General features: G+C 44.6%; 1 protein-coding gene across 1 annotated transcript in view; it reads right to left on the bottom strand.

The window, feature by feature from the left end:
* Positions 1 to 391: 391 nt before the first annotated feature.
* The window catches only part of HADHA (hydroxyacyl-CoA dehydrogenase trifunctional multienzyme complex subunit alpha), a 48,322-nt gene continuing 32,720 nt past the window's right edge, over positions 392 to 15,993 (bottom strand). The window contains exons 12-20 of the mRNA XM_007191274.3: positions 12,581 to 12,715; positions 10,310 to 10,481; positions 6,879 to 6,965; positions 3,993 to 4,133; positions 3,513 to 3,581; positions 2,527 to 2,722; positions 1,709 to 1,823; positions 1,008 to 1,153; positions 392 to 920 (exon numbers count right to left, since the gene is read on the bottom strand). Coding sequence (XP_007191336.2) covers positions 775 to 920; positions 1,008 to 1,153; positions 1,709 to 1,823; positions 2,527 to 2,722; positions 3,513 to 3,581; positions 3,993 to 4,133; positions 6,879 to 6,965; positions 10,310 to 10,481; positions 12,581 to 12,715 — 1,207 coding nt within the window. The 3' untranslated portion in view covers positions 392 to 774. The remainder of the gene's footprint in view (positions 921 to 1,007; positions 1,154 to 1,708; positions 1,824 to 2,526; positions 2,723 to 3,512; positions 3,582 to 3,992; positions 4,134 to 6,878; positions 6,966 to 10,309; positions 10,482 to 12,580; positions 12,716 to 15,993) is intronic.

Genomic DNA, 15,993 nt, shown 5'->3' with positions numbered 1-15,993 from the left:
AAAACGTCACCTCCTCTGCTTAATGCCAACGTTCCACAAACATCCTGAGGTGCGCACATGAATGAGTCACACCAAGAAAAGAACTAGGTAAAACTGCAACGGAAAGGAGTCTTTTATATGCTGGCCCTCCACACCTCTCCCACTGTTCTGCTTAGCCAGGGCCTCTTCCCCACTGTAAAGCAGAAGCCCAGCCAAAGCATTTAAATACAGTTGGTTTAAAAGGCTTTAGGCTCATAAAATCCCACTTTCCATCAACGCAGTTTCTCTCTTAAGGTGCTGCCCCAGTACATTCCCACCCCGAAGCACAGGGCTTTATTCCAGCTCACCCCTTGAAGGAAAGGGGGTTAAACCACAAGGGCAAAGACAGAAGAGAAAGCAGTAGGCAGGCAGAGAAGCTGATAATGTTTGGTTTTTACTGTTAAGTATTTGGCTGGGTGCAGAACTGCCCTCACCACCATTGGCCACCACTGGTCTCCTGGGAGGAACAGGCAGCAAGGATGGCTTCAGAGACGCTGCTACTCTGGGCCTTGGGGCTTACAAATTCGTGAGCACAGAGGGTTCCACCTTCCAACACGAAGTACAAACTACTTCACAGCCAGACTTCCCTGGGAGGGAGAGATGCCCACAGCTGAAGGCACTTTAATCAAGGCACACACCCAATGCCAGAATTTGTTTTCCTTCTGGTTACTCTGATAAACCTAGATGCCACTCTGTCGAGAACCAGCGCTGCCGCGGCTGGCGTTAGTGGGTGAGTGAGCAGGGTTCAGGGCCTGCTCACTGGTAGAACTTCTTGTTAGGGCTGCTGGCGTGGTCCATAAGCAGCTGGCACGGGGTGAACTGTTTTCCATAGGCAGCCTCGTACTTCCGGAGCCGGTCCACTATCTTCTGAGCGCCATACAGATCCACAAAGCGGAAGGGCCCTAAAAGGAGAAATAGGACGTTGTTGAAGGAGAAGTGAAACGAGCTCCGGGATGAAGCGAGCTACCTTCCTGACTTGCAAGACCGACCTCCAAGACAGGGGGGGAAGCCAAGCCCGAAGACCGCGCCGATGTCTCCCTCTGTAGGCGTGGCCAAGACCCCTTCCTGCAGGCACAGGACAGCCTCGTTCACAAATCTGGTCACCAGGCGGTACTGGATGTCTTCGTCCGAGGAGCTGCCGACAGGGAGAGACATTCAGGGAGGCGGAGGGTAAAAGGGGAGGACGCAGGCGCCCCGGTGCAGAACGGGAGTGAGGGCTGGTGCTGCCGGAGCTCCGGGCCAGCCCTAGTGAACCTCCAACTCTAGAGAAGGTGCTGCCCTTGGAAAAAGACAGCAGAGGGCTACTTGCCCTAATTAACCCGAAACCGGGCACTGAGAACAGGGTCCGGCAGGGTAGACGGTACCTCTTGACATCAGCAGCTGCTGATTACAAATGATAATAAACAGTGTGGAGGTGAGCAGGCCTAGGAGGACCGTCTTTCTAGTTGCTCTCTGGGACCCTCAGAGGGAAGGCTTCCCAAGGGGTCTTCCCAAGGCTGGGCTGCAGTCCTTACCCTGAGGCCTGGTAGAGGACGAGGTGGAATGTGGAAGGGCAAAAAGTGTTAAGCATCAGGAATGTTCTCTCTGGTCACGTATGGTGATCATAACAAAAATGATGGTAGAGGGTCCAAGAAGCTTTGGGCTGGTGAGAAACACGCTTCTGCACCAATAGCCCCTCAAATGAACTTACACATCAGGCTGAGAAGGCATCTTCAGACCTGCCAAAATACTGTCTATGTCAGAGTTCAAATTCTTATTCTTCACACCCTCCCGGTAGATGTAAAAGCCCTTCCCGGACTTGCGACCTAAAAGAAGCAAGGAAAGGGAACGTTAACAAATTCTCAGAGCCCAGGCCTGAGAGTTCTCTTCTCTGCTAGTCTGTTATAAAGCTCTAGTCTCTTTTCCGTATTGCTGAATTTGTAGACCTAGCCTACTCTAGAAATTGGTGTTTGTCAGAAGAGTTGGCAGCGAAGGAAAAAAGAGCTTGTGTTTCCTGGAGCTTGGAAATCTGTGTATCTGGGAAGGAAAGGCCAGGTGGGTGAGTTTTAATGTCCAGGTATGCAACACCAGGCCCTAGGATGCCCAGGTCCTAGTGTTGATTTTGTTGCTACTTTGCCGAGAGAGAAAGCCACCTCTCTGGTGGGCCTCAATTACATCCTCTACTTAGAGGTTTACTTCCTCCACAGAGGTGGTCAGACAACATGGAAAGCCGGGACGCAATGCTCCCACAGTATCACGGGTGTAGTAGACGCCTTGGGCAGGATGAAATGCCTGTCAATCTTGCATAGCCTGGGCAACGGCAGAGCCTCAGGAGGCCAGAGTTCTGCCTTTTGTCCATAATCTACAGGCCCAGCCTAGAAAGAGGTGGTCATGAAACCATTTTTAACTTCCCTATGACAGTGGGCTCTATGTTTAGAAAACACTCTTCCACGCGGGCCTTCTGCAACTCTTTGGTCTCAGGAACTCTGTCACGAATGATGCTAGTTACGTTTCTTTGCGGCTACTCACCCAGGAAGCCCTTGGATATCATCTGCTTCAGCACTTCTAGGCTTCCACCTGCAAACCGCTCCCCAAACACTTTGCCTAGATTTTCTGCTACGTGTTTTGCTACATCCACGCCAACTTCATCCACCAGTGTAGCAGCGCCCACAGGAAAGCCAAAGCTTGTGGTCAGGGAATCCAGCTTCTTAGGGCCAACTCCTTCCTGGATGGGAAGTAAAGCCGGACCTCAGGGGAAGGCCGTCCCAGATTCCCCGAAGGGCTCCTTGTGCTGCCCTCACAAACAGCCTTGTGCAGCACCCACTTCTCTTCTGGGTGCCGCCTGGCCAGGCCCAGGACTGGGACTGTTTCACTCAGGGAAGCACAAAGAGGCTTGGGAGCCACAAGGGGAAAGTCTGAGCCTTTCCTAACCTACAGAATTTTAAGGAAGTCTAGAGATGAACAAATTATTCATTTCCTTTTTGTTTGCAATCCTGGATCTCAAGAATAACGAGATTCCATGCCAGACAGGGCTAAGTTTCCCGATGCTGAGAGAAGAGACGTTGCCGAGGAGCAGTACTGTAGAGTCCTGTGATGCCCAGGTCTGGTAAGAGCCCAGCGAGGAGTGGCCACGCCCTTCCCGCCAGTGACCGACCTGTATGGCCACTGGAGGGGTCTGCGTGCAGCAGAAGCAGGTGTAGCACCAATCCGACCAAATGGGCCCTGTTCCGGATGGGGATGCAGAAACCGCGCACAGAGCATGTCGGAGGCCTTTGGCTCATTGGAGCAGGGAGGACGCTAAGGGAGCAGAGCTAAAATTCTGCCCCTCTTAGTGCAGTGTCAGCCCATGACTTCCCAGCCCTGTGTGGAAAGAGAGGGCACCAAAGGGCCTTCTTGGAGGAGAGCCAGGAGTCAGCGTATTAGAAGGAAGCCTGCTCCTCACCTTAACATTACCAGTTTGGAAAACTAGTTTAAAGAGTGGAAGATGCCTCAAACATTCTGAGATCGATACCAACCTGGAGAATTCTGATGACTTCAGACATCATGGGTGCGAGGCACCTGGTGGTATAGAAGCCAGGTCCGTCCTGCCAAGGGAGAGAATATGAGCTCATGGGCCCCTCAGTTGTGGGCACTTCCCAGGTCTGAAAGCGGTCTCTCTCCCCCGGAAGCCACTTCAAAACTCAAGGTGATTTATAATCTCCATCAGAATCCTTAATATTAAACTGCAGGGGAAGCCATAGCCAGGGGCAGCCTGGCTTGAATCCAGGAGCACAGCAGACAGTCTCACAGTCATCTGAAAGGTCTGGAATGGCTGGGAGAACCCGCCATGTCCCAGGCCCTGACTCAGCGGTCCACCACTGTCCATACCGTAGACCACCAAGGGGAAATCATATCAAAAGCTGGTATATTTAAACTGAAGAGTTAAAAACAAACCTGGAAATATAAGGTGTCATAGAACCTTTCTGAATCTGCTGCTCTGACACACAGCTCCTTACCTTAACCACAATGATGACCTTCCCCTGTTTGAGACCAACTTCTACAGCAGAAGCAGTTGTGTCCTTAGAAGTTTTTGGAGTTGTGATAATCTCCAGCAGCTGCATCTTGTCCACAGGAGAGAAGTAGTGCATGCCAATCACCTGGCAAGGGGGGACAAAACATCGACAGATTTAAGAACTCTGAGAGGGGAAACTAATAGCATTCTTTTTTTTTGCTAGGAAAGCACTGCAGAGAAAGGCGGTTGTAATACAGGAATACTGCTTGGTACCGTCAAGTGGTTTGGTTCCATGTTCTTTGATTAAAAGTCCAGTATGTTCAGGAGAGAGCTAACTGGAATTCTCTTCCATCTGCTTCTAGGGCTTTTCACTAAGGGCAATGGATCCTACCAACAGTTAATGCCAAAATCGCAGCTAAAGGCCAAATTAGATTTACTGGGGAAGAATGAATGAGGGTTCCATTTATATTAATGATGTTGATGGTTTGGGTGAGAGGGTCCACTTTTTATGGGGTGTGGGGGGAGACAGGCAGAAGAATTACTTACTATGCTGGACTGTCAGAGATATATTTGGATTTTACATCAATGCGTCTCACCACCAGGATACTGTCGGCCCTTCATATCCACAGATTTCGCATACACAGGTTCAACCAACCGCAGATCCAACTGGTTGAATCAGATTCAACTGGTCTGACTCCTTGGATCTGAAACCTGAGGATACAGAGGGCTGCCCGTATTCACTGTACTACACTATTTTATATAGGGGACTTGAGCTTCTGTGGATTTTGGTATCTCCTGGTGGTCCTAGAACTAATCCCCCATGGATACCCAGGGACGACCGTACTGGGTTTAAATAACATTTCTCAACACTCAAATTCCCTCAAGGCTCATTAAACCAGTGACTCTCAAAGTCAAGTACCCAGACCAGCCGCACTAGCATCACCTGGGAATGTCAGAACTGCAAATTCTCAGGGCCTCCCCAGACCTACTGAATGAGGAACTCCAGGGGCAGGGCCCAGATCTGTGTTTAAGAAGCCCTCCAGGTGATTCTGATACATGCTAAAGTTTGAGAACAGCCTCATTAAGCTAACAATTAGATAGTCTTCACAACTGAACTGTGAAAGAAGTCTATCCATTAATTTATAGTTTTGCCTCCACTCCCCATTTTAGCTATAAGGTATTAACTAATATCTGCCACTGACTGACTGCTTACTTTCCACTATTCATTAACACATTTATCATTTATCCTTTACATTTAATCCACTACCACTCTGTGAACTAGTCAGTCTAATGACCTAGATGAGGAAGAAAGACATCAGGAGGTTAAAATTAGTAGCTCAGGGTCAGTCAGTAAATGGCAGAGTGGGATGCTGTCAAGGTCGGCCTGTCTCCACAGCCTGCCCACTTCCCGTTGTGTAACACACAGGTCACTTGCATGTTACATCAACTTATCAATCCAAAAGTTGCTTCTAACCTCTAAATTATCCTTCTACTTATGTCTATAATACTTAAAAAGACAGGACCTGATTCAGACTGTACTCCTGAGCAAAAGGAATTAGCCTTTACCATGTATAATTTATATACAATAAAACGTACAGATCTTAAAGTGTTCAGTTTGATGAGTTCTGACAACTGTGTATCTACCCACGTAATCACTACCCCAAGCAAAACCTATCGACATCGTTCAAAAAAGCTGTGCCAAAAGGTGGCCAGCTGTGTCCTGGACTGCTGGGACTTTCTCAGTTGTAGCACTGGAGGGCCTGTGTCCTGGGCAAACCGAGAGGGTTGGTTGCCCTACTTGTGCCCCTGTGGCCTTACTCTTACGTGAATGACCTAGGCAAGCAGGTGCTAAAAGCCGCTCAAGGTCCCTGGGCGCGAGGACTGCTGAGCGTGACGCTTGTGCTGCTCCCCGGGGGAGAGGAGAGGGTAGCATCCAAGGCACAGCAGCAGGGTCTCCTCCGCTGTCCTCCAGCGCTGAGGAGCTGCTGTGAGTGATTACGACGTGGCCAGACTGTCTACCTGCCATTACTCCGCGTTTGTGTCTTCCCTCAGCTGCCACTTCTCCCCATGACCTCCTCCTGCCATCACTGAACCTGCCTCTATCAGGCCCACACCACTTCTAATCTGCTGCGTGCTAGGGAACAAGATGACCTTCAGTTAGCAAGCTATTAGAATGGGAATAAAAAAATTTTCGTGTTTTTAGTATATGGACTTTGTATTAACAGTTTCAGCTGCTTAAAGGCCTTTTATATTTCCTGCCTACTTTTGGCTGGTTCTGCTTCGCTGAGGCTAACCGGTATCCTCCAGAGAGGCGAACTGTTTTATTTCTCCTTGAATGATTTCACTTGATTTCCCTGGTAGAGAGCAGAAGTCCAAAGACAGATTTCTAGGCATCATTCCAGATACTCACTGTAAGTGCTTCTACATCCACCCCTCTCATGTCCTGGGTAGAAGCTCTAAGCAAACCGGGGTGGACACATCCCACCACAGCCCCTGATCTTCCATTCCTGGATCTGGAGTTGGAACCAAACCCATCCCAGACAGTCACCAGAGTCTGCTCTGTAGCTCAAGTGTTATTTTGGAACACCTCTTCTTATTTTAGGGTCTTTCAATACCCAATGTAATAAACGTAGGTTTTATAGTCTGAACCTGAATAATAATACCCATTAGGGATGCAAATCACCTATAAAGGTATATTTTAGTTGTAGTTCACTTGTTCCTGCATCTCACACTGGTCATGGTACTAGCTTTTTTGTGCCCAGTTTCTGGGACTACATCATCACCCTCATCCACTTCATAATCCATACCAGTCCCTTCTCAGATTCTAAGCCTTCATCAATGAGCCTGAAGCAGTAAAACATTTCAGGGTTTTCCTCTGTTCAGAATTTACCTTCTCAGGTCTTTTACTGACAGCAGCAATTTCGTTGATTGGGAGAGCAGATGTGTTGCTGGCAAAGACACAGTGATCTGGAATCACCTGCAGGAGAAAAGCATTTAAGAGTGTGTCATGTAGGCCTGGGAGATGACTGGAGTCCAAAGCAAAGCCAATGAGTGACACTTGGGCCCCGCCCACCCTTCACCTTTGAGAGAACAAACCATAATGTGCATGCTTATTTCATGTTACACATGTGTTACTAAGAAATGGTACACCACTATAATTATATCTACAGTGCATGAATACTATTAACTATTAGCTTTATCAACCTGCAGAATAGTGTCTAATGGAGATTCTCTCAGCATTCTGCCCACAATCTCAGCTTATTCATATTTTTATTCAGATGCTTGGATGAAAAACATGGAAGGCACATCTGTCAAATTTGTGCAAATCTGGGCAGGCAGAATCCTAACATCAGAGATGAGAATCAAGATTCAAGATATATTCAACACGCTGAAAAACTGAGTGCAAAATAAGATGAATTATAATGAGGATAAAGGTAAAGTACTGCATTAAGATTTTATGAAAGAGAAGAAAGAGAAAAAAATAACTGAGTAGGCACCTAATGGGCAAGACCTGGCTTGGCAGTAAACTTGTGTTAAAGAGCCCATGATTTTATTTAATCAAAAGTATAATGTGAGTCAAAAGTAGAGCCTGATGATCAGAAAGCTAACATAGTCTCAAGCTGCATTATTAATGGTATGGTGTCTAATGTCGGTGGTAAAATTCTCTATGAAGAGCAAACCAATGTCTCCAAAGATGGCTGGCAACAATCCTTCCCCTCCTTGTACATGTGTGTCTCTCCTCCCATCCAGAGGCACAGTCTCTTTCCCCTCCTCTTAAATCTGGGCTGGCCTATGACTTGCTTTTACCAATGCAAAGTAGCAGAAGTGACTCTGCCAGTTCCAGGCCTTGCCTTATGAAGTCCACTGGCTTCTGCCTTGCTCCCTTAAGCCAGCAGCCATGCTGCAGAGAAGCTCTGGCTCAACCACTAAGCGAGGACAGGCCACAGGGAGAGGGAGGCGCCCCAACCAAGCTTTCAGCTGAATGCAGTCCCACGAGTGCCCCCACTGGGAAGCCACGTGGAATTAAGGGCCAGCCGCCTCGCAGAGCCCTGCCCTAACTGCAGAACTGTGAAAAGGTCATTGTTTTTGCGGTGGTTTGTCACACGCCAAGAGAACACTGAGACATGGTGAAGACAGCAAAGGAGACAAGCAAGACAGTGAGGGGTCTGGAGACAAGGATTATGAAGATATCAAAGGAGTGAGTTTCTTTAGTTCTGTGGAGAGGAAGAGAAGTGAAGTTTTAAATCCCCGAGGAATACCGCATGTAGATTCAGCTTTACCATTTTCCCGTAAAGAAAGGAGAGGCCAGGTAAGAGGATGGACTTGATGGCCTCCTAAAGGTCTTTCACTTGAAATTCTTTGATTTTCCAAATACAGATCTGTTCTGGACCTTGCTCTTTTCCACCCTTTCTGAAAAACTTCTTTGAGTATCTCCTACCTTAGATGATTTCACTAGCTTCTCTAAAAAGGTAAAGGCCTGTGACATGTTACATAAATAACTACAACATACGTAACACTTTGGATTTTACCTTTAGCAATAATCTTCTTATTCTTTTCTTACTATCTGCTAAAAATTCATGATTCCCCGAATATCCTCCCTTTCCCCAGTCCATGGACTTCACGGACATATAAAACCCCCTTTTTTTTCTTTCTTTCCCTTCTCTTCTCCCTTAACCTTTATGTTTCAATGGGAACTACTGTATTGATTTGTTCATAGTCTGCACTTCTCTTGATCTGATCCCTCTTCTTTCTCTTTCTTTTCCTTGATCACTGGCTTCCCAACTGCTAAAACTAACAAACTTTTCTACACTCAGATACTCCCAAATCCTGATTTTCCAAAAGCAAATACCATCACCCAGTCAGGTGACAAATGCTCTTTTAGTGGTAAACGGCTCTGTTTTTGCCGCCCCTCAGTCTACCTTCCATTGGCCCAGCAGGGCCCCCAAAGCCCCGGGAACGTTGTGTCCATTTCTCTGCTGCAGTGCCACCTTGCACAGAGAGAACACACACCCACCCAGCTCTTCTGAATTCAGTCCCTCAGCTGAATCTACATTACACTCTGTCTAAAGAAAAGATTTTGGAATGTGTGTTTCACAAGTGGAATCCATCCCAAACTGAGTTGCTTGTCGTTAGTTTCTAAACCCTCCTTAGGTTCAGTCTTTAGTAGAGCAGAGATTGTCCTCCCATGGAAGGGAGTCTTAGGAGTACAGCCCACTACTCAAGACACCCCAGAATGTTGCAAAGTCAGTGCCATTTTATTTACACCATTTACTAACCTACACTCTGTTTATTTAACTGTAGGCTAGTCGAGGCCCCGGTTCTACCTCCTGCCTGGATTACTGCCATCTCTTCTTTCCTTCTTTCCTCTTTCTTCATACCATCCAGTTCAAGTACTTGTTTTGTTCATATCATCCCATCTCAAGAGTTGACTATGCACAGCATTTGGGCTCAAGATCAGAGTAGCATTTCCACAAAATGAGCATCTGAATCCTGCCTGGAGAAACTGTTTCTCCCTAATTCCTCTGCTGCCTAGACCTGAATTAGTTTAGTTACAGCTTGCAGCCCACCAATAATGTCAAGATGTCTGGCTACAGTCCATGAGGTTATTTGTATGTTTGGGTGACTGAACTCCCATATAAGGCTAATGAACCCTGTGCTTAAGTTAATAAGCTACTCGTTTGCCTTTCCTTAGGACTTTGATTTGACCTTTATACACAGTGTGCATGGGTTCACATAAAAACTTACATTTGGGGGACACAGTTTTGAGGGGCGCAAGCCTGCTGTGTCCCCTTTTGCCTGGCAAAGCAATAAAGCTGTTCTTTTCTACTTCACCCCTCCAACAAACAAACAAACATACAAAACCCCTTACATCTGGGAATGAATGGCCCTATAAAAAGAACCACAAGTTTCCTATAGTTCCTTTAAAAAACCCTGTCTCGGGCTTCCCTGGTGGCGCAGTGGTTGAGAGTCTGCCTGCCAATGCAGGGGACACGGGTTCGAGCCCTGGTCTGGGAAGATCCCACATGCCGCGGAGCGGCTGGGCCCGTGAGCCACAATTACTGAGCCTGCGCGTCTGGAGCCTGTGCTCCACAACAAGAGAGGCCGCGATAGTGAGAGGCCTGCGCACTGCGATGAAGAGTGGTCCCCACTTGCCACAACTAGAGAAAGCCCTCGCACAGAAACGAAGACCCAACACAGCCATAAATAAATAAATAAATATTAAAAAAAAAAAAAAAAAAAAAAAAAAAAAAAAAAAAAAACCCTGTCTCTGTGTTCTCCACTCACAACACTAGGATTCAGTACAGCAGGCCCCTTACTTACCGCTTCTACTTCCTTGAGCACTTTGTGCTTAAGACTGAGGTCCTCAAAAACAGCTTCAATCACCATGTCAGCCTTTTCAAAACCCTGGTAATCGAGCTGCCCAGTCAAGTTGCTGAAAAAGGCGTCCCTTTCAAACGATGTTAGTGCTTTCTTCTTCACTTTATCATTCAGTCTAGGAAAAAAACACATTCCTAGTCAGAGGAGGAGAACAGGAAACTAACATTTACTGAGTGTCCATGGGCCAGATAGTGTGCTGTGTGTTTTTCACCAACTCAGTGAGGTAGCTCCCATTTTGAGGGAGCTGAGCTGCTCAAGGAGACTCAGAGGGACTTGTGGTCCAAGAGCGAGTTAAGGGAGGGTCCTAGGGTTCACACAGGTTGACCCCCACATCCATATTCTTTCTACTAAGAGATGCCTCTACATGCCCAACCTGCATAAACGGTGTCACTAACAAAACAGTTACATTTGCCAAGAGGAGTAAACATGAACACTAAAATGGCAAACAAGAGAGCAGCTCTAGTAATTCTCTACCTACAATAGCTCTAGTAATTCTCTACCTACAATAGCCAACACGGGTCCTAGACCACGAGTTTATACTTGCTTACACATCATTTTGTTATTCTGTAATTGTGATCTACCGGAGGACAGAGACCAAGCATTATGTCGTATATTCTTAATCCATTTCCTGGTCAGTACCTAGTAGCACATCATATTGATTACATAAAATATTAACTCAAGGTTTCTTCTTCCCCATAGAGAGCTAAAAAGGACTCCTGCTACTCAGACACTTAACTGATTGTTTTTTATTGCCAAGGAAAATAGGCTCTCTTAGGCTTTAATCTGACTGCACTTTCAGAATAAATGACCTAGAGTTTTCCTCTGAATGAAGAATGAAGCTACACCCCATTCACTAGTTTCCTTAACCAAAAGAAAAATTAAAGCCACAAGGTAAGTTCAAAGAAGTAGTCAGTTTAAGTCTCCAAAGTATGGATTCAAATATCCTGGTTTCTGACAACCGTGTCAGCAGTCAGCAAGCAAGATTCTTGTGAGAGTTCAAAACATTATTAGTTGCTCTAATTCTAATGCCTAATGAAACTATTCCCGAGAGGACAAGAAATATGTATGTCCCAAGTCAGCAGTACACTGAGGGGCACTCACCAGAGCCCGATGTTTCTAATGCAAAAAGGGAAACCCGGGACAGCTGGATCCAAAAGAGATCGAGGGGGAAAAGCTATTTTAGAGCAATTTCTCATTTTGGTGACTGTATGAAACTCTGGGAACGCTCGCGTGCTGGTCTCAGGGCAATGGTGTTATCGAGCACATGCCATTTTGGGGGGTCAGAATCTTTTACTACAATGCTTTGCTATCTTACATTAAGATAGTTGCTATCTGCCAACATGATTAAACCTGCCACGTCCTGCACAGTATTATGGTAGCAATATATGAGCAGAAAAGGGGTAAAAACACACTTAAGCCACATAATCCATTTAAGAAACAAAAAAACTGACTCAACTAAAAGTCACATGCAAGACCATCAAAGTTCAGCCAGCCTTAGACAGTCTATTACATTGGAGCAGAGAAATGAGCTGAAACAAATTCCCAGTTTGGCCAAGTTGCTGCTCCATTTTTCCCCTCTGCAAACAGGCAGTATGTGTGTGGGGTCGGGGAGAGGAGGGAGGGACGGGCAGGAGGGAGGATAATATTCCCCGTTTATTAATTCAGAAGTAAGGTGGAGACACAGTCCATAAGATCCAGATACTGTGGAGCCAAATCAGTTAACTGCTTCTCTATAGTAACGCCAGTCGAGAAATATGAGGTTCATGAGTTCTGATCCCAGCCCTACCTTCAAGATGCAGTTACACGTTTCCTCATATCCTTATCTCAGTTCTCTCTATAGACACAGTCATGCTGTTTCAATATTCTATAACAATACAGCAATTAAAATTCACAAACATGAGACTTTCTAGTCTGATACCAAAGTATAAACTATATGGCATTTAAAAACGTCTAAGAGATAAGGTTTTCTCTTCTGCACTCAAAGACTACAGACTCCAATGATGTTAATGATTTATAATAACATTATCTGCAACAACCGCAAAAAAAAAAAAAAGAAAAAAAAGTGAAAGCAGGAATGAGCATGTCTAAAAAGCAAAGGAAATGAGACTTAACTATGGAGTATCCAATACAGATCATGTTCAGGAGAAAGGAAACTGTGACGGCAAAAACCAAAACACACGCTACTCTCCCAGCAAAGGCAGAGAGCAGGCTCACCCTTTGAACACTTGTTGCTGTCCTCGCCCCAGCGCGGCTAGCGTAGCATCCTTCAGTGTAGTCTGTAGGCCCTTATCCACGGAGACCTGGGCGATGCCGGCCCCCATTAGCCCTGCGCCAAGAATGGCGAGCTGCCTGAAAGGAAAGGATGAAATGACTTTTGGTATAAATCCTAATTAATTCAGTAAAAGTGGGAGATTGCCCAGGTCATCATCCAATAAACCAACTAAAGCAGGGACAACAATAAGGTATTTAAAATAATTTTTACCTACAAAAAGACATCTTTCATAAATGACTGATTTTCAAAGTTAAATGCAAAAATCCGTTAGGTCTACAAGAATTGGTCTACCCAAGGAGACAGAATTATACTGATCTTCAATCATACCTGAGATCACTGAAAACAAAACAACATGGATTACACTTAAATTAACGAGTATTTTTCTTCAAACAAAAGCCAACTTGCAGTGATAAGCCTAAAGACTAATCTCTCTTCTTCCAACTACTTACTTGCTAGTGATTTTGCCATTTTCCAGTCATCTTTCATTTCTCTTGAAATCTGTGCCTTTCTCACCCCTTACCTGGATTGGTTCAAAAGCCTCTTGGATGGTTTCTTTGCTTCCAGACCTTACCCCTCCCTCAAACACCTCCATCCATGCACACTACTGCCTTTTCCACCCCTGAATTCCTCTTGAACTTTTCAGGACCCTTAAAATTTGGCTTACCCCACAGTATTTTGGAACAGCTTCATGTACATCATTTTTGTCTCCTCAACGAAATTCTAAGCTTTTTGAGGGATAGAGATCATGTCTGATGACTCTTTTTAGTTTTCCATAGTTTTGGAACAATATGCCATTTTCCCATAAGTAACTAAAAAAAATTTTCAGAACAACTTCCTTCATAAAAGAAGCCCAAGTTTACAACACCGTAGACCTAAATTAGAGTTGTTTCATTCATAACAATTCTGATTATAATGTTCAAAAATCATATTCAAGACGTGAAAAGGCACCCTAACTTCAATTCCTGGGAGTATCTTTCAAATGCATCTTTGTGATAATACACATTTTTATATGGTGAGTGTTAAGTACCTGGAGACCATGAAAAAATAGGGTAGAAAAACATAAAGAACAGGAGCTGAAAAAATTATTCATGTATTTACTGCATCAAAATTAAAAATTTGCTTGACAAATGACCCCACAAAAGTTAAGACAACCATAGAAGAGGAAGAAATTTGTAACAGGTATAGCAGACAAAGGATTACTACTGGGGAAATATAAAGAACACACATATCAATTAAAAAAGACAACCCAATAAAATGGGCAGGGGTTTATATAAAGCAATTCACAGAAAAAGAAAACAAATCGCCAGTAAAATGCCCAATTTCCCTAATAATCTGGGAAATGCAAATTAAAACGAATGTATTCTCTCCCCATCAGATTGGCAAAAATTTTAAAAGTAACAGTGAGGATATAAAGAATTTTGTTCTTTCATGCATGGTTGATGGAAGTATATACTTTGTCCTATATAGGAGGTCAAATGTATTAAAACCAAAAATTGCATCTTCTACGACCCAGTAATTCTACTATCTACTCTAGAGAAATGCACTTATGCACAAGATGATATGCTGTGAGGAACAGTCATACGATGTTTACGATAATGAAGAATTGGAAGTCATCAATCTTTCAGTAGAAGATGAAAAGGAACAAGTTAACTGGTATGTACCCACATACATAGTCTCCAAGTTGTACCACTGACTAAAAAGATTATAGGATTCATACTGAAGGATCCCTTTTATATTAAAACATTCAAACCATAAACACAAAACATTCATCTAGTATTCAAACTTCCTTATAATAGTTTTTTAAAAAAGGAGATTAAGAATGCATTCTTTGCATAAAAAATTAATTTATAAAAAGAGAAAATACATAAGGAATTCAAATTATTATCCGAGGCAAGGGGGAAGAGGCCTAGAGAGACAGAAGTGGAACTGTTACTGACAACTGGGAAAGCAGGAAGGGGGATGCCCTTTCTTCAATGTTCTTTATTAAATTTTCGGTTCAACCTATTCTGCCTTGCGTACCTTATAATTTATTCTTCATTTCTAAGATGATGTTACCTTTTCTTCAATTTATTTCCCAAGTTAGGTCAACTCTTACATCATCCTGTTTTTCTGCCCATTTAATTCTGAGTTTTTGAACTTTTGATTCAAAGTGATTCTTTTCTTATCTGTAAATATTTATTTAAGGATATATAATTCAAGTTTGGAAGCATTCTACTATAGTGTTCTTTTGCATTGTGGTTGTTTTGGGGGGAGAATTTTTGTAAGCTTAAGTATTTTGATTCTCATTTTCTTATTTCTTCTTACATGAGTTTCACATGCATGCTGCCTGTCTTTTCTGTGTACTGGTACACAGTAACAGCTTCTCCAGGTGGTATTACATGCTATTTGCATATAACAGTAAGAGTTACATGCAGACCAGAGTAGGAGTCAGGAGTGGCTAATTAGCTTAAGAGTAAACATTTTATAATTTTAAAATTTTTAAATTAATTAATTAATTAATTTATGGCTGCGTTGGGTCTTCGTTGCTGCACACGGGCTTTCTCTAGTTGCGGCAAGCAGGGGCTACTCTTCGTTGCGGTGCACAGGCTTCTCATTGCGGTGACTTCTTTTGTTGTGGAGGACGGGCTTTAGGCACGCGGGCTTCAGTAGTTGTTGCTCGTGGGCTCAGCAGTTGTGGCTCGCTGGCTCTAGAGTGCAGGCTCAGTAGTTGTGGTGCACGGGCTTAGCTGCTCCGCGGCATGTGGAATCTTCCCGGACCAGGGCTCGAACCCGTGTAACCTGCGCTGGCAGGCGGACTCTCAACCACTGTGCCACCAGGGAAGTCCAATTTAAAATTTAAGAGTAATTTTTGCAGGATGTGTGAAGAGATGTAGATTTAAGTGGCCATATCATCATTCCACTGCAGCATGGAAGTAATTTATCTCACCCACTGAATGCGAGATATTGTCAACATTAGGTGGTACACAGACAACCCAACTGATACCGATCACCACGTGTGCTGGAGAAGCAGTTACGGTTGTATTTCATATTCTAATTTGGAAATCAGCCCCCTTGGCAAGAATCTTGTCTGTCTCACCCGGGCTTCTTATTGATTTCCTCTTCTGCTTTGGATTGCAATCTCATTAAAGGTGAGCGGTTGGAGAAGGTAGTAACATTAGCTGCTTTCACAAATCCCTCTCTGTAATTCAGGTAGACAGTGTTCCTCAACCTCAGCACTACTGACATTTTGGACTGGATACTTCTTTGTTGTGGGGCTGTCCTGTGCGCTGTAGGATGTTTAGCAGCATTCCTGGCCTCTGGCCACCAGATGCCAGTACCATCCCTCCCTCCCCAGCTGTGACAACCAAAAATGTTT

Source organism: Balaenoptera acutorostrata, chromosome 12 (genome assembly GCF_949987535.1).
Source record: "Balaenoptera acutorostrata chromosome 12, mBalAcu1.1, whole genome shotgun sequence".
Taxonomy (NCBI): domain Eukaryota; kingdom Metazoa; phylum Chordata; class Mammalia; order Artiodactyla; family Balaenopteridae; genus Balaenoptera; species Balaenoptera acutorostrata.
Note: the sequence above shows the minus strand (reverse complement) of the source record. Positions and strands in the feature narration are given on the sequence as shown.